General features: G+C 39.1%; 2 protein-coding genes across 7 annotated transcripts; one reads left to right on the forward strand and one right to left on the reverse strand.

Annotated features, from left to right (window-relative positions):
- Nucleotides 1-165: 165 nt before the first annotated feature.
- LOC120545434 (lysine-specific demethylase 2B) lies at nucleotides 166-24,966 on the reverse strand. Of its 4 annotated transcripts, none has more exons than XM_039779736.1 (21): nucleotides 24,637-24,966; nucleotides 23,901-24,045; nucleotides 23,652-23,730; nucleotides 23,426-23,472; nucleotides 22,070-22,248; nucleotides 21,828-21,934; nucleotides 20,028-20,121; nucleotides 19,236-19,389; nucleotides 18,942-19,057; nucleotides 17,779-17,905; nucleotides 17,249-17,655; nucleotides 17,063-17,149; nucleotides 11,663-11,893; nucleotides 9,373-9,516; nucleotides 9,033-9,119; nucleotides 8,572-8,907; nucleotides 6,270-7,345; nucleotides 6,015-6,178; nucleotides 4,235-4,396; nucleotides 3,135-3,353; nucleotides 166-2,131 (listed from the first exon to the last, which is right to left on the reverse strand). In XM_039779736.1, exons 1-21 carry the CDS (start codon nucleotides 24,679-24,681, stop codon nucleotides 1,950-1,952), a joined length of 4,188 nt encoding a protein of 1,395 aa, XP_039635670.1. In that variant the 5' UTR covers nucleotides 24,682-24,966; the 3' UTR covers nucleotides 166-1,949. The 4 variants fall into 4 exon arrangements, with proteins under 4 accessions (XP_039635670.1, XP_039635672.1, XP_039635671.1 ...); XM_039779738.1 differs by having other exon boundaries at nucleotides 8,572-8,898; nucleotides 24,637-24,681; XM_039779737.1 differs by having other exon boundaries at nucleotides 6,270-7,342; nucleotides 24,637-24,681.
- orai1b (ORAI calcium release-activated calcium modulator 1b) lies at nucleotides 24,195-26,859 on the forward strand. Of its 3 annotated transcripts, none has more exons than XM_039779746.1 (3): nucleotides 24,195-24,331; nucleotides 25,497-25,617; nucleotides 25,715-26,859. In XM_039779746.1, exons 2-3 carry the CDS (start codon nucleotides 25,504-25,506, stop codon nucleotides 26,270-26,272), a joined length of 672 nt encoding a protein of 223 aa, XP_039635680.1. In that variant the 5' UTR covers nucleotides 24,195-24,331; nucleotides 25,497-25,503; the 3' UTR covers nucleotides 26,273-26,859. The 3 variants fall into 3 exon arrangements, with proteins under 3 accessions (XP_039635680.1, XP_039635679.1, XP_039635678.1); XM_039779745.1 differs by lacking the exon at nucleotides 24,195-24,331 and adding an exon at nucleotides 25,097-25,393; XM_039779744.1 differs by lacking the exon at nucleotides 24,195-24,331 and having other exon boundaries at nucleotides 25,100-25,617.
- The last annotated feature ends 471 nt before the right edge of the window (nucleotides 26,860-27,330 follow it).

Below are 27,330 nucleotides of genomic sequence, written 5' to 3' on the forward strand. Positions count from 1 at the left end.
TGGGCTTGATTTTGTTCACAGCTAACTTAGTGGTTGGGATACAGTTCATTTTCACTTGTAAATAATACAAATCTGATAACAGCAATAATCCAGTATTAACATATAATCGTGTTATATTTATTCAAAATGCTGAAACAAATCTAATAAACCAAATGCACACACAGCTCAGTATTTAAAATGAATTTAATATCTCAAAGGCTGATTTAACTCTTCCTAGCGGCTTTACATGTACATTATGTACAGATTGAACATTTACAGTTATGTACTAAAATATTTAATGGAGACATGGTGGTTTAATAAAAAAAATACAAATAAAATGTAAACCCATCCACTAAACCGTATTAAGTGCTATTCAAAAGTTGCACAGACTTTATCTTTAAAAAAAGTTTAGTTTTCAAGAAAATTGCAAACCTATCAAATCATTAAACTGTCGAGTCTGAAATTTTTTAGACAAGTTCCAATAGCAAAATTACCATTTTTTATAACTTGAACTATGATGAATAAATGTGAATAGAGCAATACTTATTAAAATGCTGACTGATGCAATAGGTTGCAAAGTATTTTATCTTCAGACAACTAAATTTTTTTACTTTAACATGATTTTTAAGAAAACAACCAGTGTTAATGAATGTCTATTTCAGTGGAATCTCTAAGAAAAAAGAACAAAATCCATTTTCACTTTTACATTTGCACACATCATCCAGGAAAGCAGCAGCTTGCAGCTTCTTCAAATAAACAACATATACATATGGCCTTGGCGTATGATCCATACTGTTTACATCCAAACAGTGTGTATTTGGTCTTATACTACTGGTTTCTGTGGTCAGAAGCTGATGTCTGGGGATTGACATGGATTTACAGGATTGATTTACTGATACTGGCTTTATATATCTTTTAAATAAAGATATATTTATATCTTCCTTCGGAAAGAGAATACTATGCTGCTCACTGCAAATGTAATTATATAATATATTATTCCTGGACTTTTTTTTTTTTTTTAATCATATGGATCATGACAGGAGTGAACAGATGGTGATATTGTTTCACAGTTACTAAATCTATTGACTGTGGTGTAAACATGTCTTTGCTGCATGCAGAGCTAAAACGCTTCCTTTCACAAAGAACCAATAATACTAAAGAGTGGTGTTGACTGGCAGAGACGTCTGTATGCAGCTATGTCTTAATATAACCCAGTTATCTAGAAGCTGTTCTCTAGAATTAGCAGAACATTTTAGTGTTGAAAAAATATGCTTTATACACTGTACACTGTATAGTGTATGTGTGAATACATTCATGTATTCTATTTTACTGTATCAGTGCAAATGGTATCATTGTACGGGAAAGAAAAAATGTCCAGTACCTTTGTCCGATCAGAATAGGGCACTGACACATCTGATAAAATATAAAAACACCCACACAAACACAAGCTACCATCCTACAGTTTGGCAACAAATCATTAGACCTTTGCCTCTCAACAATAAAGAGCTTAACAGTAATACCGATTGATTATCAATTCCAATGGTAATGATACTGTACAGTGGTGCAATCAATACTGCACATAAATGTATGAAACACTTTCTGATACAAAAATATTACTCTAATGCAATAAACTTTGCATTGGAACAAAAAAGTATCTATAAACACTAAAAGATAGTCATGATACAATACATAAACAATCAATATAAAGAAATAAATAACCTTTAAAACGGGTGCAAACAACAACAGAACATTTTTGCAATATTGCCTTCACAGGACAGGATTTCCATTTTTACATTCTGGCTTAGCAGCACAGCTACCCTTTACATCAGTTTTACAGAGACAGACACATCTGTCCTGGTGTCTGTTTAGTAGTCCGCAGATTTTAACGAAACACAGCGACGCGGTCATCTGCTGCCTCCATGTGGAAAGTAGTTTTACCACTTGTAAATGTCACACAGTCTTCCGTGTTCCTAACTGATCTTTTGCAGCAGTTTCTCTTCTATCAGTTCAAACTGCACGCTGACGGACATTTCTGCAATGAACTGGTCACATCCTTCCTTGGTCACCTGTTTGCAGTATCGCAGGTCGATATGACATATGCTTCCACAGCGCTTGAAATAGGTCAGCGACTGGTCTGTGACCCTGTTACAGACTGCAGGGAGAAATGGGGTCAGGAGAATAAAGAACAAATGATGCGTAACGGGTCACCTGTACTGACACGAGCTATGACACACATGGATTAATCAACCCTTTAGGATACTCTGGCACATGAAAGCCAAAGGCCTCATTATGGTGAGCAGTGTTTTAGGATAAATGTGGAGACAGAAATCCAAAATGCATTTGCCTTTCAGCTGTTTCTATAATAGCCCTTTGATTCACATTTAATGGTATTCCAGAGAGACACCAAGTATGAGATCTGATTCTTTTTAGCATCAGTGCACTTTGCAATAAATGGCATGAAATTCTATAAACATTGATTTCACAATTTGTATATAATTTCATGCCTCTTAACAAAAAGTAGCACCACAAACTACAACCTCTCTAAAAACAGTTTCAACAAAAATTGAACATTAAAACCATCACAAAGGTCAGATTTGTTGGGATTGTTGTATTGGAGTGCACGACTGAGGTGTGCCAAAAAATAACTGGACCCCTTAAACCCAAATAAAAATGTAGGTGTTTAGATGTATTTCTTACAGTACCTTTCAGACAAACTTTGGTTTCAGTAGGAGCTTTAAAAAAATAAAATAATTTGTTGGCAACTTTTTTACCATTTGACAATGACATGACAAAAAAGGTGACTCAATGTTCACTGTGCTGCGTTGCACATCTGTCACAAGTTCAGGTCTCTTCAGGTTGATTTTCGACCTGTGATGGCTGAAAAACCAGTCACTGTCTGGAAGGTAGGAAATCACTTTGAAAACTAAGCATGTACTTTGGAGAATGCTCTACGGTAGCGTATTATGTTATTTCCTTTAACTAAAGACAAATACTTTATTTACATCTATGAAATTGATGTATAAATTCATTGGAAGTGTAAATCCACTGTGGATAGACATGACAATTCAAAACATCTAATAAGGTTCAGAATTTAGCCATAAGGGGGAGCAAGTCTAATGCAGGCAGACTTACAGCCAACAAAGACAGGCTCCTACCTGACAGGTTGATGTCAGTGAGCGAGTCTCTGGTGGTCGTCCCTGCAGCAGTCAGGATGTTGACAGACTGGTCAGTGACGTGGTTGCAGTAGCTGAGGTCCAGCTTGGACAGCGAGGGCATGTAACGTATGATGAGGCGCAGAGACGTGTCCGTGATGTCCAAGCCTGCCAGGCGCAGGTCCTCCACATTCCGCAGTTTACTTCTGTTGTCCAACTGACCTACAAAGTTTTGTTTATTTTTTTAAAGAAGGAAGGAAATAAATAGTAAATATTTCTGACCATATGAATTAGCCTAAAAAGTATCATCTGTGTATTCAAAGCCTGATACAGGTTCTTCCTTTGTGCCATTGACCTCCGCCAAACATGATTAACTGGTAACATGTTCCTTCATTATTATAAACATGGGCACTGCAGTTTATATTGAGTTAATCGCACATACACCGTATCACTAGAGGACACAATATATCGTATTTTTTTATCGTCATCGTGATTTCAACTGGCGCGATAAACACAATGCAAAAGGCTGCAACAATTGCAAAAGACACTTGTGTTACTTGAAAGAAAATGTCAGTAGAAAACTGCACTTCAAAATGTAACTCGTTCTTTTTTTAGTGGTGCCTTTTATATTCAATTCAATGTTGAATTTGTTCAATAAAAGAATGTTGGAAATGATTTCCTTTCATTTGTTTTAAATTCAACAAGTAATTTGTTTTATTTTTTTATTTATAACAAAATACTGAAAGCAGCAGAAATGCAGAACTGAGTACACTTTTATATCGCATATTTTCCTCCTATCATGCAGCCCTATATTAATCCACGGCTGAAAATAGTCCCAAATAAATGCACTATTCACTCCTGTTTGAGTATTTTTTTTGCCAATAAGTACAGTGCACAGCTGTTTTACAAAATTATTTGTCCCTTTTTTTTTCCTTTTTTTTTTTAAAATGGAAAAATATTTGTGACCCATTTCAAATATGTAAAGTTATGCGTTCAATATCCACTCCTCTCATTAATTTCCTATTACTCCATGGGATTTGCTCACTCATTCAGCCACTAAAGCCTCAGACTGTTTAGACAGTGTGTAAATGGCAGTTTGGTACCTGGTCTGTTATCTGTAGGAGGCGACAGGAGGTCCCTCATCTGGGCATCTTTCAGTCCCTCAACCCACTGAACATCCAGAGTTCGCAGAAGAGGACAGCTGGAGGTGCAAAGAGCAGAGACTGCCACCCAGGAGCATCCTGACAACAGCAGGACACGCAGACCTGCAGGGACAGCAAGGACATACAGGACCTCATGTCAGACGCTTTATACTTTAAGCTACAACACACTGATCTTCTGTGAATGTTATCAAATTTGTTTCATGTGGCCACAAGCAGCTTCATGGCAAGCTAAATATACTGCAGTCTCACATTTAATCTGTTGAGGAAATGTGCCCTATTTTCAATTTTTCTGTCTCCAGAGTTTTAGTTAATCTGAGGTCACAAAATAAACCAACACAGACTCAGTGAGGAGTATTCTTATATAATTAGCTGAGTGATGCAGTAAAGACATTTAGAAGTAACAAAGAAAAAGCATCCTTATTGAACCATCTAAATTCAGGAGCCTCTGGGGATACAATTATCCATATGGAGGAGCCATATGGGGCATATGGGAATTCTAACTTATTAAAACTGCACATGCTACATAAACACGTTTTTTTTTTTATCAATACCTGAAATACTAATTACATCCCATGGTATAAAGGTGTTGCAGTCTTCATCGAGGCGAATATGTGTAATATATGCTGTCATAAAAATACTGAAAAAAAACGCGGATGCCTGCAAAACTCTGTATGTTAGAGTGAGAATTGTGAACTGAATCCTGTATGCAACACGGAGCCAGTGAAGGGACATTAGAACAGGGGTAATATGAGACGTCTTGCGGCAGCATTCTAGATTGACTGAAGACGATCAAAAGCAGACATACTAAGTCAGGACAACAATGTGTTGCAGTAGTCAACGCGAAAAGAGATAAATGCATGTATAAGCATCTCAAGTTCAGAAGTTGAAATTACAGATCTCAGTTTACTAATATTTGTTTGTGTCAAGGTGGGTGACTGTATCCCAACTAACTAACAACTAACAGGTCAAGTAAAACACTTTAACAAAACCCTGAGTTGATTCCTTTCATCCTTTTCAACCAAACTCATATAATTATGTAATGAGATTAACTACATGGTAAAATGCCATCAGACCCTACACATCTACACATCTATAATGCATCACTGTTTGTTGTAACCCATTTGCTTTGTGTGATATTCAACACACACCAAACACACAACATGAGCACTCTCATCTCCCTCCAAAAATGTCCCTCATCTCATTTATTCACTCCCTCATCTTCAACCGCTTATCCGGGGTTGGGTCTAAGGGGCAGCAGCAGCTCCAGCAGGGGACCCCAAACTTCCCTTTCTCGAGTCACATTGACTCCAGAGGCGTTCCCAGGCCAGGGTGGAGATATAACCTCTCCACCTAGTCCTGGGTCTACCCCGAGGCCTCCTCCCAGCTGGACGTGCCTGGAACACCTCCCTTGGGAGGTGCCCAGGGGGCATCCTCACCAGATACCCGAACCCCCTCAGCTGGCTCCTTTCGACGCAAAGGAGTAGCGGCTCTACTCCGGGTTCCTCACGGATAACTGAGCTTCTCACCCTATCTCTAAAATAAAAGTCAGCCACCCTCCTGAGAATTTTGGCTGCTTGTACCCGGGATCTAGTTCTTTCGGTCATGACCATAGCTGAGGGTAGGAACGAAAATTGACGGGCAGATCAAGAGCTTATCTCATTTATTGCCTTTTCATAAAAACACAAACAGTGCAGCGTTTTTACTGGTTCAATGTATTTACCTGGCAGTCTGTTGATGAGCCAGCTGAGTTGTTTCTTGGATATGTTGGTCCAGCTGAGGTCTAGAGCAACCGGCTGTCTCCGGATGATACCACTTAGCATGAGAGGTGTGATGGACTTACAGCGGTTCAGATTGATCTGCTTCCAAAGCCTCTTGTCGCAGCACCTGGTGAGACACACAGATATTTTACAGACGGCCACTGTACAATGAAACGTGGAGGACATGTTTTCAACTGCACAGTACATCTTGTACTCACCATCTGTTCCAGGTCCTGCAGACACGCATACAGACACAAAGATCTCTGTGAGCCAAGTGACTGAATACTGTCATCCACATCTCTCTTCGCATCACGTGTGCTTCACCGTCGTTCAGCGGGAGTCTGTCAGGTGGGGGGCTGATGGGAGGGGGCCGGATCACATGGCGCTCCATTTGGATACATTTTGGCGGTGACCGGCAGGGGAGTGGGCGGGGGCATACTGATGTGATCTGTGCGCTTCTGTTCCAGCTGAGTGGCGAGTAACCCCGTGGCGTCTCGCTTACCTCCCGCCCCCTATGTCGCAGCCAGTCGCCCAGGTCGCTGCTGCCGTTATTAAGAGGCCATTTGGGCTTTTGGTCGTCTACTTTGTTCTCAGGCTCAGGTTTTACAGGCCTGTGGTTTTGATTGGCCAGGCTGTCCTCGGCTTTCAGTGGCCGTCTGTTTTGATTGGCCAAACCTTCCTCTATTTTAAGGGCCCTGCGGCTCTGGTTAGTGGTTGAGTCCTCGGTTTTTAGTGGTTTACGGTTCTGATTGGTCACGGAGTCCTCATTCTTCAGTGGTCGACGATTGTGATTAGCTGCACCTTCTTCCGTCTTCACTGAGCCGTGATTTTGGTTGGACAGACAGTCTTCGGTCTTGGGAATCTCCTGGTTAAACTCTTTGCTCAGCTCTTTGTTGGGGAGGCGTCGACGCTGATGGCGAGCCTTTAGCTGAGCTGAGCTCCTCTCCTGAGCTTCTCCTGATTCACTGCTTGGTCCAGCTCTGGGAGAGTTGGACGATTGTTCACTCTCTCTGGCTGCGGATGTTCTTTGCAGTGGACTTAACAGGACCTTGGCTTTGTCCTCTGCACTGCCGTCTCTCTCTTTTTTCAATGTCCCCTCTTCCTCTCCCTCCTCATCTTCCTCTTGGTCCTCGTCATCATACTCATGTTTCCCCTTTAAATGAATCCTCTCCAAGGACAATCCATCTTCTTCGTGATCCTCCTGGCTATCTTCTTCATCACCGTGAGCATTCTCTGTCTTGATTTGCCGCAACAGCTTCGGAGTCAAAGGATCATCCGGTTTGGAAAGCTTCTTCTAAGAAAGAATAGAAGACACATCATTATTTTGCAGTTGTCAGTTAATCAGTGGGAGGATATTCTTTTAAGTTTTTGCATATTCAAGTTCACTGTATGTTTTCTTTTCAAGAGAATTATTCTCCAAATTGATTAATGAAATGCGGACATGTTGTAAACCATTTACATTTTTATTAAAAATAAACCTATAAAAATACTCTCTTCCATGACCCTGTCTGCATATCAAGCAAATTCACTCAGGGTCTTGACCCAAAGGTTGAGCATTTGCACATTTCAAGTTCAATTCTTCTGTTCTCAGGTCTTCTATATATTCCCCCTTTGTAATATTGCAAATTAACTGCGCTTTGTGACAATATTGTTCTTCTTTTGCAAATTACCCACAGCAGAGTGTAATAAAGCCTTGGAAAACCTCTTCTGCAAATGGAGTTGATCTAATTGCCATGGAATTAAAGACACTCAAATTTTTCAACCCAGACCCTATTTCCCCATGTTTTTGTGTCTAAGTGACAAATGGGGACAACAATTTTTGAAACTGGTCGAGTATTGAGTGAGAGCGCTGCAGCCGGCAGCCGCAGAGTGGGCTGCAATGTAATGGCTTGGGGCAAGTGCACCCTGTCAATGTACAGCCAATAAAAGTGCTTGTTTTTTTACCTTTCGCTTGATTGTTTGTTATTGTGTTTAACCAATTCTCAAAGATGGAAGATAGTATGTGAATTATGTGTACGCAAGAAATGCCTGGATGTTTACTAAATTAGCAAGAGTTTCTGAGTATGAGCTTACTGGACATACTCAACTGCCCAAAATGCATTGCAGCTCTTCAGACTGTCCAATGGCAGACTGCGAGGCAGACAGTTTAAATAATTAACCGTTGGATGAAATAATTACGAATGATGGCGAGTGAAAACAAAAAATGCAGGAGCCCACTTATATAATGTACTGTAGAAAACATTTTAAACTTAAGTATTTAGTAATTTCAATTTGCCTTAAAATAATAATGGTAAATATTAAATTGAGTGAAAGAGGTAATGTTGATTTACATTTGTAATAAACTATTTTCATTAAGTATGTAGTACGCAGTACATTAGTATGCGATTCCGAACACAACAATGAACATTTGAACGTTGATGATACGTTACCACTCAGAATATACGTATATGAGATTAATGCAATTTATGACTCCACTTCATTCAGTATAACTGATAAGATTACAACAGATAAGATTCTTACCTTCTTTTTCACAATGACAGGTTCATCATTGGTGTCAAAAAGTTTTCTCTTTTTCCTTAGTGGGTTGTCCTCAAGCCTCAGTCGGGGCGTACCATCCAAAGACAGCAAGGGGGGACGTTTCTTTGGAGGCTCTTCTTCTTTCCTCTTAGGGATTTCCTCCCGTTCTGCCTTTCTCTTCACAGCAGATGTGGTAGTCAAAGCAGTAACAGTTGCTGTAGCCACCATCGGTGGGTCAGGCTCCTCTTTTGAATCCCGGTTAAACCGTGGTTCTTTCAGTAGAGAGCCAGGGAGGTTTGATGCATACTTGAATCCTGGCCCCCTTTTTTGCTTTGAGGCCAAAAGGTTAGAAAAACAGCGAGCACAACTTTATTTCTCTGGTTCTGAGTTTCTGAGACAGAGTCAACTGTTTAATCATTTCATGATTTAGATACATACAGAATTAGATCCATACAGATACTTACTTTCCCTGTTTTCCCTGCATGGTTGCACTTTGGGCACTCCCAGCAGTTTGGCAATTCATCATTGACTACTCCATTTGAATCTTTTACCTGAACAAAAGCACATTAATGAACGCAAAATCTGATTATTGTAACCCAAACGAGTATTGGACGGATGTTGTGGTTTGTGTTGACCGTCAATAAACTGTAAACTCCCTGCAACTAAACTTTTTCTTTTTGTTAAGACATTTAAGTGTGCATTTGACTGCATTATTTACCTCAGCATTAACAAGTATATCAGCACCATAGCTACCTCCACCCTATCTGTCTAGCTGTCTGACAACATTCAATATGACTAATTTACCTTAAGACAGTTAGGATGAACAATCTCATTGCAGATGGAGCACTCCATGAGCATAAGGTTAAACTTCTCCTCTTCATCCTCCACTGTGTCCTCTTTCCCTGCCTCTCCACAGACGAGACACACTGCTGTGTGGGGCAGGACAGGCTGGAGACAAAAACAGAGGCTTGAAGAGAAGGCTGCTGTATCAAATTAATATCCTCTTTGGGAACAATTCCTCTTGGCCACAATTGTGATTGACAAACTAGTTAACCCACACTTCCTCCCAATTCAATGCTGCAGTCTGTGGATTACACAGTATATTGAGCCAGTTTATACGGTAGAGTAGGATATATTTGGTTGTTACTGTTTTCTTGATTTGTTTTATCACGGTTGCTCATTCAAAAATCAATAAAAGCCTTTCTTAGTCTGCCACAACTATTTATATTGAACATTTGATTTGCATTTGATTATATTCACTGAATTAAATGTCCTGAACTTAACAACTTGCAACTTGTTTGCAAATTAAGCTAGTTTGATTACAACCAACAAATGGGCTAATGTCGCACACCAGACCGTGATGAACTGAGGCACATACTTAGCTCTGAGTACTGCTCCAAAGCAGTATCATGGGGTGAGTAAACATCAAGAGTGGGTTAAGCATATTGGCATATCTTAAAAGTGGGACACAGTTACTAAAGAGCTTAAGACCGCAAGTGTGGGATATTGGGAGAGTGAAATAAGTCTCTCTCACTGTCTTGTTTATCGTGGTCAATCATTCAAACTGGTACTTTCTCAGCGGCTGTGTACAGTATGTTGCAGAAACAATCAAACCCTGTCCTTCTAATATATCTCTGTGCATGGTACTGAAACATTCAAAACATGTCTATGGGTTCATCCAAGGTCTTTAAATTGCATCCACGTTTCCTTGACTTGCTTTCCCTCCTTGAGTCTTACGTCATAGCTCCTCAGAGATCCCCTCAATAGAATGCGGATTGGGCCGCATTTTTCTGTCCGAGCCCGGCCCGCGTCCGACAGAGCAGTAACCGAACCCGACCCGAGCCCGACAGGCATTAAGAAATTTGTGTCCGAGCCCGACCCAAGCCCGACACAGTTAAAATCTTTTTTTCTCATACTAATGACACATGTACGTTTGTTTGTGTGGAAAGCCCGCTTTTATTAAGCAACTGTAGGAAGGCATTCGGAAATGTCAACAGATGAGCACATTAGCGCACACGGGGCAACAAGCACACGTTCATACACTGGCTACCTACATAATAAGCGGTTTTAAATTTAATACGTTTAATGCCTTATCGCGCTGAGCCCGACCCGAACCCGAACATCATTTCTAAATATCTGTCCGAAGGGTTAGGGTTAGGGTATCCATCCCCTACTCCTCAATTCTCGATCTCCGGGGCAGAAATAAAAGCATTGAGACGGCCTTCAAGAAGGCACACCAGAACGACTTCCAGTTCAAGCAAGGAGAGACTTGGGATCCACCCTCTCTCTCTATGGCCTTCTGTGACTACTGCTACACTAAATGTTACTTTTGCTGCTGCTGCTGCCACTACACACATTATTAGTAATACTTGTGTCACTACCATAGCAACCACCTGGAACACCCTAGTAATCGCCCTGTACTGCCCTAGAGACCATGTTGAACACCCTCACAACCACATGGACACACCCCAAATCAAGTATTCAAAATTAAATGAAAGGAAAGCTAAGAAAAGGATTAGTTCGAGATTTTGAGAAATAAATCAAGACGATTAATACCACTCTTATGTCTAAATGCTAAATATGAAGCTAGAGCCAGCAAGCAGTTATCAAGCAGGGGGAAACAGCTACCCTGGCCCTGTCCAAAGGTAAAATAAATTCACCTACAAGCATCGCTGAAGCTCACTGACTAATGTGTCATATCACATTTGTATAATCCGTACAAAAACCAAAATGTAAAAACGACAAGTTGTGGTTACGTACTGGATCCATTTTTTGGTGGTTGCCTGTCAACCTCCTGGTGACAAGATTTTAGATTAAACAAACGTGTTAATAAGTGAGCTTTTGCGGTGCTAGTAGGTTTTAGCTTTTCAGAGCACCAAGCTAGCTGTTTCCCCTTGTTTTCAGTCTTTATGCTAATCACCTGCTGGCTGTAGCTTTAGCACACAGACATGAAAATGGTTTTGATCTTCTAATCTAACTCTCTGCACACAAAAAAACAAATCAGCACATTTCCCAAAACGTCAAACTATTCCTTTAACATCATGTGTATATCAAAATGAAAATTCCCTGAGAACATTATGAACAAAGAACTTACTGCAATGCACTGCCTCATGATGCAGGACTGTTTCATCCGGCCTGGCCCACCAAACTTCTTCATGTCTTTACAAAAGTGGCACTCTCCACATTCCGTCCGCAGGCATGCCTCACACTTCCGACAGCGCGTCCTTCTCCTCCTGGCACCAGATGTTCCCCGACTAGCTGACAGCTTGACTGCTGATGCAGGAGAAGCTGCCATCTTAGGTTTCGGCCGGTTGGGAGGCCGGGGCTAAAAAGATAAAGATGATACAGGGTCAAGTACCTAAAATGATTAGGCAACAGATATTTCACAAACAGGCATTTAAAAGGATGAATTAGTTTGTTGATAAAGGATAAGTATTTAGCAATATCATGATGCTACATAGAAAGTATGCTACTTAAATATAGTTAAGTAGTTGAATACGGCAAATAAAAGTGCATTCATATTAATAACTATGAAGAAAATTTGTAGTACGTACGGTGTAAAAGGAAGAAAGAAGACTTTTAGGCCTGCAGATGCTTTAGAATCATTTTCTCACTAGATACTAAATGGTCAACACATTTAATTTTATTATTAGTTTACTAATTTGACATTTTTACCAACATTTCAGATTTAAGAAAAGAGGGAGGCATTAAGCTCTGAAGAGCACCTCAATCTAATGTTCTAAACTACATTTCATTTATAAATTGTGCTATGGCTTAATAATAAGGACGCATAATCATGTGATGTAATAAGAAAAAAATTCTAATAGTATTAAATTCAACAGGGTCAGTGTTATGGTGGATGTAGGAGGTACTACCTAATACTTTCTATGCTCTTTGTAACTCTTAGTCAATAGATCCACATAGAGATGCATCCACATAGTGTGTGTGTGTGTACACACACACACACACACACACACACACACACACACACACACACACACACACACACACACACACACACACACACACACACACACATAATATATGTGTATATATATGTGTATATGCATACATACATACATACATACATACATACATACATACATACATCTCCACAAACCCAAATCTGATCATGCTTTGTATGAACACACATTTCTTCATGGCTGTTAAAGCACAGCATCCAGGAGAAAACAAACATATCAAGAATGTCTCTGGAGGCATCTTCCAAATTTAGCACTTCACTTGCTTGCATGTTTCGACTTCAAAGAGAAACTGCACTTATGGCTACATTTCACACATGGATCACTAGGAGTCATTATTCTGTGTTAGGCGGCACATATTTCTGATTTATAACAGTACACATTAAACATGCTCTATTTAATAGAACTGGGTAATGGAAATGAGAGCCTTTGATCTCCATCATTGTTGTTCTAGTGTTATATATTCTGCTCCTTCTCAGGCTCACAGCCCCAACCACAACAATGTCTTCTTAATATGAAAACCACAAGTCAAAATACTGCCAATCATGCCACGTGAGAAAATATGTGGCAATGTGTGAGATGAAATAAACAATAAGTAGTGCAAAAGACTGCAGCTCTTGGAAATGAAGATCCGATTTCTTTAGTTACATCGGCAGTGCAGATTCTCCTAGCGTCAGCATAGCAACAGCCACGTCCCATTCCCTAACAGAACAGTCTATGACACACAGACGTGTAACCAATAAGAACTGTAATGAGACTCTAACAGAAAAAGAAAGCAGGCTCAATCTTAGGCATATTACAATAATTTATTCTAACAATAGCCATGAAATAGACTGACACAGGCAGTCAGATATGTGGTTACCAGACAGGATTAGAGTGATATATTGGGGGGGGGGGGCTTGTGCATTCTGCACTGGACTGTTTTGGGGGTATTCATGGGGATTACAGACAGGAGGTCTGCTCTAGAAGGACACTGGAATGAGACCAAATATCCCAGAAAAAGACACATATCTGTCATTTGCCAGTCCCTACAAACATGAGACAACAGGTCAGAGTAATGATCAATCTGCTAATGTCAGATGACATTAAATAACAGGCAGCTAGACACTGTAGTGTGTACCGTCTGATTACACCTGTAACTAAAACTGCAGGTTTAAGAGGCAAATGAAAAGATACATCAGAAAGCTGTCCATATTGTCCCCTAAATCCCCTCTAAACCCTAACCCTGCTAAGTGAGTGATCTCTAAAACAGATATGCCTCGGATGCTCAGAATTAAAATGACAGGAGGGTTTGACAAAAACACTGCCAGAGAAATAAACTGCCTCTCACTCTTAGTAACTACTCTCTGTATCAGGGGCAAGTGTTTTTAGTCTTTAGTTTATCATAAGTAGATGTAGTATACATACCTCCTTACAGCACATACATGTGTCCTCAGTACGAGGAGAGTAATTTCTTGGCTATCTAAAGCTCCTTTAGCTGAGCAACATTATGAGAAGCAGACTTTAATGTTCATTGACACAGCCTTGGAGCCTCTTAAGCTACTGTGGAGAACAGTGGAAATCAATTAATGTGGATATACTTAACATCACCTCGAACACACATTGACGACAGCGCATACCGAGCAAAGATTGCAGAAACAACAGGACATGTTTTGTTTTTTTCAAAAGCAGAAGATATTCAAAATCGGATACACACAACTCTGTGGTGTCTAAAAGTCATAAACAGACAAACGCTGTCCCATTTCTACGATGTTTTTTCATATTATTGTGAGCAAAATCCGTGATTTCTCTTTTCTTTACCTCTAGGAATATAATGTGGAAACAATTAACTTGGCAAAAAATTGGGTTCCCAAGTTCTCGGAGGGATTACGTTCCTGTTAAGCTTTAGAGATGGCATATGTTGTAAAGCTGTATTTTAAAAACAAACAAACACAAAAAACATATGATTGCTATAGTACACAGTATCTAGTGTTAAGCTCAGATTTTTACATGTGACAAAAGGAAAGTGGAACAAGTGTTACACCAACTCTATAAACCTCTGGAGTGTATAGTTACTCAGAAGCTGAGGAATGTTGACTGAACAACAGCAACGGTGTCAATCAGTAAAACACTTTTAAAACTCTTTATAGAGTATGCAGAGCATGTTTTGGAGATATAGAAAATATACTGTACAAGTACATATTAACTAACTAGTTGTTCAGACTGGTGCTAGATGCTGAACTGTTTGACTGTGTGACTTGACTTGCACGTACTTTAACATATATTCCACATTAGCCCTGAGCATATTTCTTTGATGTTCAAATAGCTGTGACACCAAGAACAGGTGCATTTACATCACTGGAACAAACAGAACTTAAAAATGGCGTCAATAATCTGCAGTTTAATGTTTTATTTAAATCCGAATGCAGCCACAGAATTAATGTACAGTAAGGTGTGATTCAGAGTTTAGTAGAAGAAATATTCAAATTAATTTCTTGCTGTGTAAGCAAGTCTCCTCTTAGATCTCCAAGCCATCGAATATTCCTTTCCTAATGACTGCTTTCTCATTGACAGATCACCTTTTTTGGGGGTTAACACATATTCTGACATGCGTATCTGGTGCTTTTACAATCAAACCATGAAAGATTAATCTCCTGCATCTACATGAATTTCCATTCCTCTGCTTCTCTGCTTTATAACAACCAATAGCAGCCCTGAGGCTCTGAGCTATATAAACACAGCATTCTCCTATTGCTGGTTTCACCTGACAAAAACACACAAGCATGTACACAGAAACACACACACACACACACACACACACACACACACACACACACACACACACACACACACACACACACACACACACACACACACACACACACACACACACACACACACACACACACACACACACACACAAACAAACAGCAAACCTATCAAAAACAAAACAACAAAGGGCAAAAATTAAAGACCAAACACAGAGGGTAGACTGAATCAGTGCATTTCTCTCCAGGTAGCTCCATTTCCTCGCTGCCCTGTGATGCTGCAAACTGCTCCGTCTGGCAGAAGCATTCCTCTGGTGGCCTCACTACGCCTGCCTGCTGGGGTTTGGTGTGCTAACCTGCTCAGATTCTGAGTCGTAGTCCTCATCATCAGCGCTCAGCGACATGGCCATGGCTGGTTTTCACACACCGTCCAGCTCACAGCAAACTGACATGGCTGCAGTCTCCTCCTCCTTCTACTCCTGCTACTGCCGTCTGGCCTACAGCCCTCCCTCCTACACTAAAGCTCCACAATACCACAAGCAGATGTAGGAAACACAGACAAGCCTGCCTCATTAATATGGATCTTCTCCCTGAAAAACAGGAGGGGTGTTGGGAAGCGCAGGGCCAATGGGAGGCTGCGGTGCATCAGAATATTTACTGGGGGGTGTCTGCTTCTGTCCAATGAGGAGAGGAAATGCAGAGAAGGTGTTGTCATATTCATGATGAGTATCACAGGGAGAGGAGAGCAGGCGCCGCACAGCCAATAGAGCCAGATGGCATCTCATTACAAAAGGCAAACACAAAGAGGCCCCACCACCAGCAGCTGGCCTTTGAACAAACGGGTGGGGGTGATCCAGAGGGTCCATGAAACCAATAGAAATCACCTCCATACATTCAGATACAACACATTCTATCCGTCTCCTGTTGAGGCTTCTCCGTCTGTTACACACTCCATTCATCCTTTGGACGATGAATTATTAATACAAAATTAAAAAAGCATGTACAATATATAAAATAGCAACAGTTAACTTAATAGAGTTAGTAAATTTGAATTTACTAATTCAAATTTACATTTTTGGCTAACATACCTGAGTCCTAGAATATCACTTTGGTCTAAGGAGGTATTTTGTACAGCATTCTGATGCTCAAAAGGAACATGAATAAGTAGTACTTAAGTAATGAGCATCTGCAAACATGTAAGCAGTGAATAAGTGCTACTTATAATACCGTTCTTAACCTAATTTAATTAAAATTCAGTGTTGATATTGAAAACCAGACCCTTCTTAGACAATAATTCAAATATATCAAACGCAAGATCATATTTTCAGTTGATTTTTAACTGTATGACATTAAAGCATTGATATTGAATAGGCTGTGGTTGTACTATCACTCACTTAGTCATTGTATCTCCTTTAAAACATAAACTGCACTCCTGCCATCGTCTAAATATGCATCCATTAAAAGTAAAGATGATGTAGACAGTGCAAAAACAATTTCACAAAATAAACATTTCAGGTGAAATGTTCGGAAATATTACTGCACCACAAAGTCAAGTGACAGGTGCATGGGCTCAAACCTCTGCCCATCACTTGTGCGCACTTTAATTAAGATGATTTTTGATGAATGATGATTAAGTGATCAACACAAAATCAAGTGTATATAAAGTGTGTATCAGTTTTATCTGAAAGCCCCATATAAAGATGAAGAACAATATTTGGTGCAAAAGCAATAAAAAAAAAAAAAGTCTCACAGTGGACATATGCTTACCTTTATAGTTTTCTTGGGCCAGTACACCACAGGAACTCCAGTGATTGCTAATTTGGGGTCGTCATCGGCGTGTTCTTTGAAGACAACCTAGATAGCCACAGGGACAAACGAGACCTCTGTTGTGTCTATTAAATGGTACATATTATGAAAATGACTGTGTTACTGTGTCTTCTTTTTGTTTCTTACCTTTATGTCCTCCAGCAGGGCTTGTGGGTTCTCTATTCCCACTGGAACACATTTCTTATTTTCAGGGAGCGACTCCAGCTTCTCAACCAGTGTCCTAAGTCCGCTCAGTTCAAATTCGGTCAAATGCGTCCATCTAGTTGGAGACTCCGAGGCTGGGGAGTCAGAGGGGGTTTGGGGGAACTCTAGAGAGGTGGAGCTGGGATTACAACTATCCTCAGAGTCAACACATAAAACAGCTTTGAGATGCTGGCCCCTCCGGTTGTCAGGAGAGCTGGGGCCATCCTGGGCAGCTCTCTCTGGTTTTTCACCCGAGCCATCCCTGACTTGAGTCTCACATGAGTCCTCATTCATGTCCTGGCTCCTTGAATCAGAGGAAAGGCTCTCTGTGTTTGCCTTTGTGTCATAGTCTGAAGGGACAAAATGAAAGAAAAATACTTACATCAAATGACTGATCGTATCTGTTCACATTGTATTTCTATTTCATCTTGTGTATGTCATTGAGTATGTATTGAATGAGTAATTGCTCTCACCCATTTGTACAGGCTCTTTGCGGATCTCCTGAGAAAGGTAAGAGCGTTTGGTGAGGCAGTGCAGGTATCTCTCCAGAACATACCAGCATATCTCATAGTAGAAAGGGAAACGGAACTTGGAATGAACCTGAAAACAGGGACAAAGCTCATCAGTGTAACCTTGAAAAACACCTCCTATGTACATGCACTGAGGTTATCTTGTTATTGTTGGCTTTACCTGATTTCTTAAATGTCGTGTAATCATGTGCATGAGCATGACAGAGACTTCAGACAGAACACTTATCACTGACCGCAACAGCAGTGTAAAAAGGGATTATTACCCGTGGTAATATGTTGTGCTCTATATTACTGCAGACACTGTCCTCTCATGCACACAAAACACACACTTCTTCAGGAACAAACTGCAATTTTAACAGGCATGTTTTATGCAATGTTAAAATAATAATTTGAAATAATACAGATTTTGAACATGCCATGGAGAAGCTAAATGTACTACACAAACGAACCTGTATAGTGAGCCAGAAATACTACTTGAAAGTAGTACTTCATTTTTGTAGTAATTTTTTTTTAAATATGGCCTAAGAGTTTTGTAATGTGGACTTTCATGTACCACAAAGTACACCACACAGATTTCTTAAAATATGATTTTCTTTCTAAGAAAAATAAATCCAGGATCTAAACATGAAGTAATATTGCTTGCTCAGTATGAAGGTGGTATTAAAATGTTATTTTCTTCCCATTTTACAAATATATTTACAATTATTATACACATTCACATTAAAAACTATACTAATATATAATGCAGTATCTATTTGATGTATAATCATTAATATTCAGTGTCCCTTCATGCCCCTCTCCCTTCTCAAGCCACCAACATCTTACAACACAAAGAAGTACTGCTTTTGGGTTCCTACATATCTTCCTGACTTTCACATTTATATTTGTTAACATTTTGTCACTCCCAAATATTTTGTTATTTTACTATTTTCCCTTATTTCTCTTTGAAACGCAGCAGATTCCTCCTTCATCACATCTCTCAATCTCCTGCCTCATTTAGGTGAGCTCACACTCCCCTGGCTCTCTTAAGAGATTGATTTATCCCAGGTAGAGTTTACCGTATTGCTGTACAGGCCACAGTTCAGCCGTACAATGAAAACTCCTACCTTAGTCCTGTTCTCTATCTCATGGATGGTAAGCTGCATAGGAATGTTGAAGCTGTGCAAAATATTGCCTCCAAACACCAGTGTGTCCTCTGGAGTGTAGACAGCATGAATCCACCCTTAATTTAAAAAAATACAAAACATATGTAAAGAGATAAGGAACATATAGAGGATTCATGCTAATTCACATTGCTGAATATACTGTATAATAGTCAGGTAAAGCTTGGGATTACTGTTCATTGAAGTGGCAGCTAATCTTTTCCTGCTGGCTACTTTAAAACAACCATGCCAACACACCAGATGGGATGAAGAAGGTGTATCCTTGCTTAAGCTCCACTCTCTGGCATCCATCAGCTCGGTCACCCAGGAAGATATCACTCTGCTTGCCTGACAGGACCCAGTCCTCATAAAGGGCAAGGTTATGTGGGGTTGGAGGCACAAGCCAAAACACCTGAGGAGAAGCAGAGATTTTTTATTTTAAAAAGGATATACTGTATAGTTGTGGCCAGGTTAGGTGAATTATCAACTCTGAGACTGTTCGCAACACTATATGTTACCAGACATACATTTTCTTAATTTCTCCACTTAAAGGTCCCATGTTGTAAAAAGTGAGAAGTCTGATTTTATTATAAAGCAGATCGAGGTGCTATATAAGTATTGTAAAAGTGTCAGAACGCTCAGTCCATGCAGAAATGCACAAAGCCTGTATTCAGAAACGGAAAGAAGCAACAGTGCCATTACAGTCATTCCCCAGCTGCAATGATGGTGCAGAGATGCCGAGGGGAAAGGCGAGCAAGACCCGGAAATGCAGACCAATCAGAGCAGCCTGGGCTTTTTCGGAAAGGGGGCTTAAAGAGACAGGCACTTAAAAAGATGTGATTCTTGCAGAGGGTGAACAAGGTATATTCAGACAGTATGAGAAAATAACATGATTTTTTTAACTTAAAGTAAGTAAACCCAAAATACAAGTATGAAACTGTGAATGAGCGTAATATTTCCCCTTTAATATTTACTGAAAGGACAACTAATAAATGAAAATTAGTTGCACAAAATATCAGATATGTTACTATGAGACTAGAATGAACTTACTTTCTGTCCCTTGAATACGTGATACCAAACAGAAGTTCCCCCGAAATCTATGTGGAAATCTGTGTAGCAGCCCTTCACACTCATCAAACAATACCTATAGCAGAGAAGGAGATAACAAAATCATTTTTAAAAATCACAATGTAAAACATGTACAGTGTGAGGATGTACAAGTATAGCATAACAGTCTGACATCCATGAAAAGACCTAAAAAAAGGAAAAACACAGCTCAACCAATTAGAAGGCAGCGGTAATCTCAGTCATGTTTTGCTGAAAACAACAGCTACCAATAAAAAACACCACTAGAAATCACTCACAAGAGCACTACAGCATAGAAAATTGTTCACAATGGGACATCTCTCCTTTGGAAATTAATTGAGGAATGATTAGCACTTCAAGATATAAATGATTCAGTAATTTAGCTAGATGGAAACAGCTCTGTTTATCTGAAAAAAATCTAGTATCTATTGTTCAGAGAAAAAAAAAACATTACCAAAGAAATCTATACAGTATTTAATACTATTATGTCTCCCACAGAGAGATGATGTGATTGTTCTTTGAAACAAATGGCTGTGGCAAACATTCAAAAATCTACCAGCGAATGCCAACATCAGTATGCCAAATAGTTCTGCTCCTTCAACACCACTTGGCTTGCTATTGCGACCAAAGCGAGGGCAACAAATTGCCTAAAGTCAGATAGTTTTGCAATAATTTTGAATAATGAAACAAAGACTGATAATAATTTAGGGCTGGGCCTCATATATAGCGACATTATATCGATATATGAGGCTATATGAGGCTAGATATCGTCTTAAATTTTGGATATTGTAATATCCTGATTTGACACAAGTGTTGTCTTTTCCTGGTTTAAAGGCTACATTACAGTAAAGTGATGTAATTTTCTGAACACACCAGACTCTTCTAGCTGTTTACCCACATAGTTATTATAACTATTATAACAATTATTTTAATTAGCAAAGAATAATCTAATGTTTGTTTTATCATGATTAATCAATTGGTAAATGAAAATGCCTGTCACATTTTTGAAACAGCAGACACTAATAACATACTGGTTTCAGCATCATGTCTGCACCGACTACAAGCATCACTGTGGCAGCATAACAATAGCTGAACTAACAACTAGTGGTGACACTGAAAAGAAAACTTTAAGTATCGGTATTGGCTGAAATAATAATGGAAATTATTTGTTACTGGATATCTGTAAAATCTGATCCTCATGTATTCCATTATGTACACCCTAGACCCTACCACCAGCACTCACCTAACTATGATTCTTATTGAATTAAAAATAATAAAAATCAATGAACAGAAAATCAGCAGAGGGACAGAGGGGTAGAAAGTAGGTTTAGTAGGTGTGATGGGAGGAAATGTGAGATTAAAAGGAAAAGCACAATTGGTTTTGACTCTTAGCTATGTAAAGCACAAATAAAAGATTTGGTTTAAGCTATGTACAAATGCTGACAGCTGACTGGCTTAAAAGTCGGTGCAGTCAGACTACAGCTGTTATAAAACCATCCTCCACTGTGGAAAATTCTGCTGCCTAGCAACAATCAAGAGCACTTACAGCGCTCTACAGTGATAGAGCGATACATGAGACATTCAGATGGGAGGAGAAATGATATTTACTGCCAAGGAAGCAGCTATTTCCTCCAAGTATTTTCTTTATCTGGCTCTATACATTCTCTCTATTTTTTTATTTATTTTTTTTTTATTTATTTTTTTTAAACACAGTCTTAGGAGTAATCTTTGTGAAAACAGAAACACATTCCAGTAAAGTCATACCTTTGCACTTTAGGGTACTTCATGTCTGAGATTACATTGGTGGCTTCTGTTTGGCTATGTTTCAGATCAGGAGGCCACATGTTGTCCACCCAGTCCACTTGATCCACCTGGGAGAGTGACCAAAACTGCACTTTTAACAATCAATCACAGTGTTATTAGTCATACATTCTTTGAATATGTACCAGATTTGTGACATTCATGAAACTTTTATGAAATCATACAGAGTGTCATGTTATATTTACCACAGTGGGCCGCTTGATGAGGTTCTCCAGCTTAGTGTGACTGAACTCTAAGCTGATGACATTAAAGAGTTTGTCCCGCTCTTCCTCTGGTGTCTCATAATAACGGACAAACTGAGCCATGCTCATTTCTGAGCCTTTCTGAGTGCTCACATCCATAACATCCACAGACCGACGACTGCCTGCAAGCCACAACCAGGACACAACTTGACTTTAAGCTTTGAGCACTTTTACTGTCATTATCATGTAATACCATATGTCTGTAAGTTTGTCTAAGAACAATCTAGCATGCTATTGGGAGAGGTATACAGAGACAACGTGTATTGTTGGCATTTGACAGATTTCATCATGAACAAGTAGCTCTAATGCATGTCATTCACCATCTTCCCCACTAGATGGAGCAACTACGCCCCGATCCCTTTCAATTTCAGGTTTACTTGTTTTTTAATGTATTAAAAAAATTGCAATTGCAAAATTTTCTGATCACATTTCTTTTTCCATAATAATAATAATAATAATAATAATAATAATAATAATAATAATAAGTGCATGATCATATATGGAAACATATTTAGAATACACAATGAGAAAGTAGAGATGGACATGCAAATATACTATAATCATCCATCACACAACAATGTTATATGACAGGCAGACAAATAGACATATACGTGTGTGTTCATTAATTAAATAATACCCCAAAAAAGAAATAACAATGAACAAAAAAACCAATAATACCATTGAAATAATAAGATATAATACGTATGTAATTTCAACATACTGTGACTATGACTATAAAACAGCTTTTTTAAATTTATAAACATGATTCCCCTATCCACAACTGGGCATTTTAGCTGATAGCACAAGTTTTGGAGCTCACTATTCAAAACAACACTACAAAATCAATCATAGTTGTGGTATGGTTTGAACATGTTTCTTTGTAACATTTCCCTTCCACTTACAGTACTGTGGAAGTAAACATGTACATGGATGTGAAAATATACAATACTTTTAGGACACTTCAGATCACCGTAGATCTTCTGAAAAGCTAAAACTCACTGACCTGCCTATTTTTTCCATCAGTTCTCCACCCTTTTAGATGAGTTTTTTCTTCTTTAACAACATTAATTTCTACATTAGCAAACATGTAGGCATACATTTGTGTGTGTGTGTGTGTGTGTGTGTGTGTGTGTGTGTGTGTGTGTGTGTGTATATATATGTGTGTGTGTGTATATATATATATATATATATATATATATATATATATATATATATATATATATATATATATATATATATATATATATATGTGTGTGTGTGTGTGTGTGTGTGTGTGTGTGTGTGTGGCATCCTACTTACCAACTAAGCCTTTAATTTCACTGATTGTAAATTCTGGATCAGGCATTCTATGAAAGAGAGGGATTGAAGTAACTCAGTTAATAATATATGAATATATAAATAATAAATCACATGTGTTGGTTAAAAACACAAATATACAACAAATGTAAAGTGGGTTCAATCCACGTCAAAGATTATTCTTAATAACCATCTGTAAAATGGTGAACTCACAAAAATGTCTTCTCACCTGATCCCTAGTCCATCTTTCTCTTTAAAAATGAGTGGTGTCCTGAGAGCCTCCCTTTGCACATATTCATAAGAGAAGTCTGCAAGACAGTGAGTGTGTTATGGAAAAAGGCATTTATAGGAAAATACATTTATTGTGGGAAAGACATGCATCTTACCAATCAATCTTATTGCAAAATATATAATAACAAACAGAAAAGTGGTAAATCAAAAGAAAACATGATATGCTTTGTGTAATGTGTTACTTTACCTTTACCCTCCATGCAGTGAACAAATGTGGAGCTGTAACTGTCACTAACAAGCTTTTCCTCCACACTGAAACCTCTGATGTTTGCAATTTCTTCAACATCGGACAAATCCTCGTTTTCGTCGTACATCCTCCGGCAGATGGAGCGCTGCCATTGAAAACGAGATGATTTACATGACATAACCATAGACTGTTAATACAGTCAATGGACAGAACTGAAACACGCGTGGAAAGCAAACTCTTTCTGTTATGACGGCCATCTCTGTCTCCATTAACAGCCAGTAAACATTTATTTTATTCCTAACTTAAAACTGGAGTAAAGGGTCATATTCAGTTTCTGATAACGTTACTATAGTAGCATATTTTTTTCCTAAACGTGACGTCAAGCACGATAACCATTAAACGACACTTGTCCTGGGAAAAGACAGCAGTTGGTATGTTAACGTTACTCCACAATGATACATCTCAAATGTTTGCAAGATTTCACTCATCTAGCTAGATGTTGGTTTATCTTGAACGTACGTCCGCTGAACTGTTACAAATATACAATAACTTATAACGTTAGCACCTAATGCGAGAGAGCTATCGTTTCTGCTCATGCATCTCTAACTTGGAACAGCTTAAGTGACTTGACAAACATGCCAACGTTTACCGTTGCAAACGTTAGCTTTAGCTAACTAATTAGCTCGCTGCCAATCTCGCTTCATAAGCTAACATTAACACGGCAGATGATACACACCAGCCTGCGTCCAGAATCAGCACACGTTTCCACGGCCTGAGCCATCGTCTCTTATCAATGTTTTCCAGTCACTCTGTTTCGGAAATGCATCTTCATGCGTAGTGAAGTTAAAGAAACAGTTAGCACGCTTTTCAGGTTCAAAACAAGGGAACCATGTTTTTGTGTATTACGTCACCGCCAGGAACCAAAACATTGTTGGACAACGTCACGGCATGTTAGTTCACTGCTTTTAAACTGGTTTTACAAAGACGCAACCACATCAGACAAATCACTGTTTGTTTGTTGTCTAAAGCAAAAAGCATTACGTTTAAACCATTATTAACGAATAGTTCAGCCTAGCTACCACATTAAAGAAAAACAAGCGATAAAATAGCCTATTTATAAAAAAATAAAAAAATAAAATCTCTTTATCTAATTCCATTCATTCTAATCGTAATACTGTTTCTGTACGCTGGACGTGATGTGTGTCACGTGGACTGGTGTAATGGTTCATTTAACCGTTCAAGTTGACATTAACATGTTTTGACCATTACTATACATTGGACGTGGTGATTACATCCGTATTCACTAGGGCTGATCAGGAGCTGATAATGGGGCTGATTCGTAATCTCATAACAGAGAAAATGCAACCCACAGTTGAGTGGCGGATGTTCGCCTCAGAGCGCGCAGGCTTATGGGTAATGTGAGGTGCAGGCAGTACACGTTGAAGACTGGTGGTGGAAAAATAGCTTCCGCAGTTGGCGAGGTTAAATGTTTTGTAAGTGTACACTGTTGGCATGTTGAACGCTTGTTTCTGTCGTGTTCCGCAAGAGTAACAAGGTAACCACGTAAGCGATGCTCGCCCAATCCTTTGATAACAGGAGCAACATGAGTCTGAACGAGCATTCACTGCAAGCACTGTCCTGGAGGAAGCTGTACCTGAGTCGAGCTAAACTGAAGGCTTCTAGTCGGACATCAGCTCTGCTTTCTGGATTCGCTATGGTAACATTCTCTTTAAACCACCCTCTTACTCTTTTGTAGAATAATCAGTCATTTTACACAGTATTGCAAACGTGCTTTCCGTTCTCTTTCTTTTCAGGTGGCTATGGTAGAAGTGCAGCTGGACAACAGCTATCCTTACCCACCTGCTCTACTCATTGCCTTCAGTGCCTGCACCACTGTGCTTGTGGCTGTCCATCTGTTCGCTCTGATGGTCAGCACCTGCATTTTACCCAATATAGAGGCTGTCAGCAATGTCCACAACCTTAACTCTGTGAAGGAGTCTCCACACGAGCGAATGCATCACCACATTGAACTGGCATGGGCTTTTTCTACAGTTATTGGTACCTTACTCTTCCTAGCCGAGGTGGTTCTACTCTGCTGGGTCAAATTTTTGCCAGTTAAGCCCAATAAGTCCAGTAATAATACCGTTTCAGCTGGTGTGGCTGCTGCTATTACCTCCACCTCTATTATGGTTCCTTTTGGTTTAGTCTTCATAGTGTTTGCTGTGCATTTCTACCGTTCCTTGGTTAGCCACAAGACTGACAGACAGTTTCAGGAGCTGGAGGAACTTTCTAATCTCACCAGGCTACAAAACGAGCTGGACAACAGAGGGGAGTCTTCCATCTTGCAGTCTCCAAGCTCACATTTCCCATAGTGAAGTATGGCGGATACGCATCTATGGTGAAACTCTTGACTGCAAGTCAGAAACCACATTATTGGCTTCTAATTTTTTACAGGAATGAGGATGTCTCAAATCTTTGTTGTGACATTTACTTTTGTGAAAAGAGTTGTATTTTTTAGAAAACACGTTCGTTCAACTGTGAACTCAAAAATCTGCCGTAATGCATGTGACTTGAAATTGGAGTCTTAATTGAAGTTTTAACTATAATAGTTGTTTGATTTAACTTATAGACTCATCTCATATACACAATGGCAGAGGCTTCTGAACAACTTGGAACCCTGTCTGTTGCCTGCTGCATTTATTTACCTGTTTGTCAGTGAACACTGCATTTGTTAATATATATATAGTACCTTGTTGTGTTTTGTAAACCACAAGTATTTAATTATCCTCCTTGTTCACTGTGTACATGATTTCTTGTGATGTCCACCAATTGTTTTTGTAATGCTTGTAGACTGACTCAACAGCTGCTAAAACAACCATGTTATTAGTATAGTATATTTGCTGACATCTGTAGCACAGGCTGTGGTGTTAAAATAAACGTTTTTTTTTATCAAATGCCATTCAAAGTTTCAGAATTTCACAAATAATTTGAATGTAATATTAGAGAACATTATATCTATGTTATCTATGAAATGTACTTGCAATTATTGACACAGGCTAAGCAATCACACCATTTTGCAAATGCAACATTTTAAGTTGATATATACAGTACATATCAGTTTTCACCTATCATCACTCTTATGCCGGATAACCAACTGAGCCAGCCATATCTGATACTGAATTGTCATTTATCCTCATGAGATTTTTAAAGAAATCCCACTTACATTTCAACATCTGTGGACTACTTGTCTACATTAGACACTAGTGTTCCTCTGTGCTTAATTTTGTTGAGCCTAAGCACTCTACTTGTCTCACCTATCTGGAATTAGCATGTTGCTTTCATCATTTACTCAGAGTACCCATGGAGTGCTTTTCAATTAAGCTGTTTATTCACATTTATTTTAACCAGGGTTTTATTCTCAACAATTTAG

This window comes from Perca fluviatilis, chromosome 17 (genome assembly GCF_010015445.1).
Source record: "Perca fluviatilis chromosome 17, GENO_Pfluv_1.0, whole genome shotgun sequence".
Classification (NCBI taxonomy): Eukaryota; Metazoa; Chordata; class Actinopteri; order Perciformes; family Percidae; genus Perca; species Perca fluviatilis.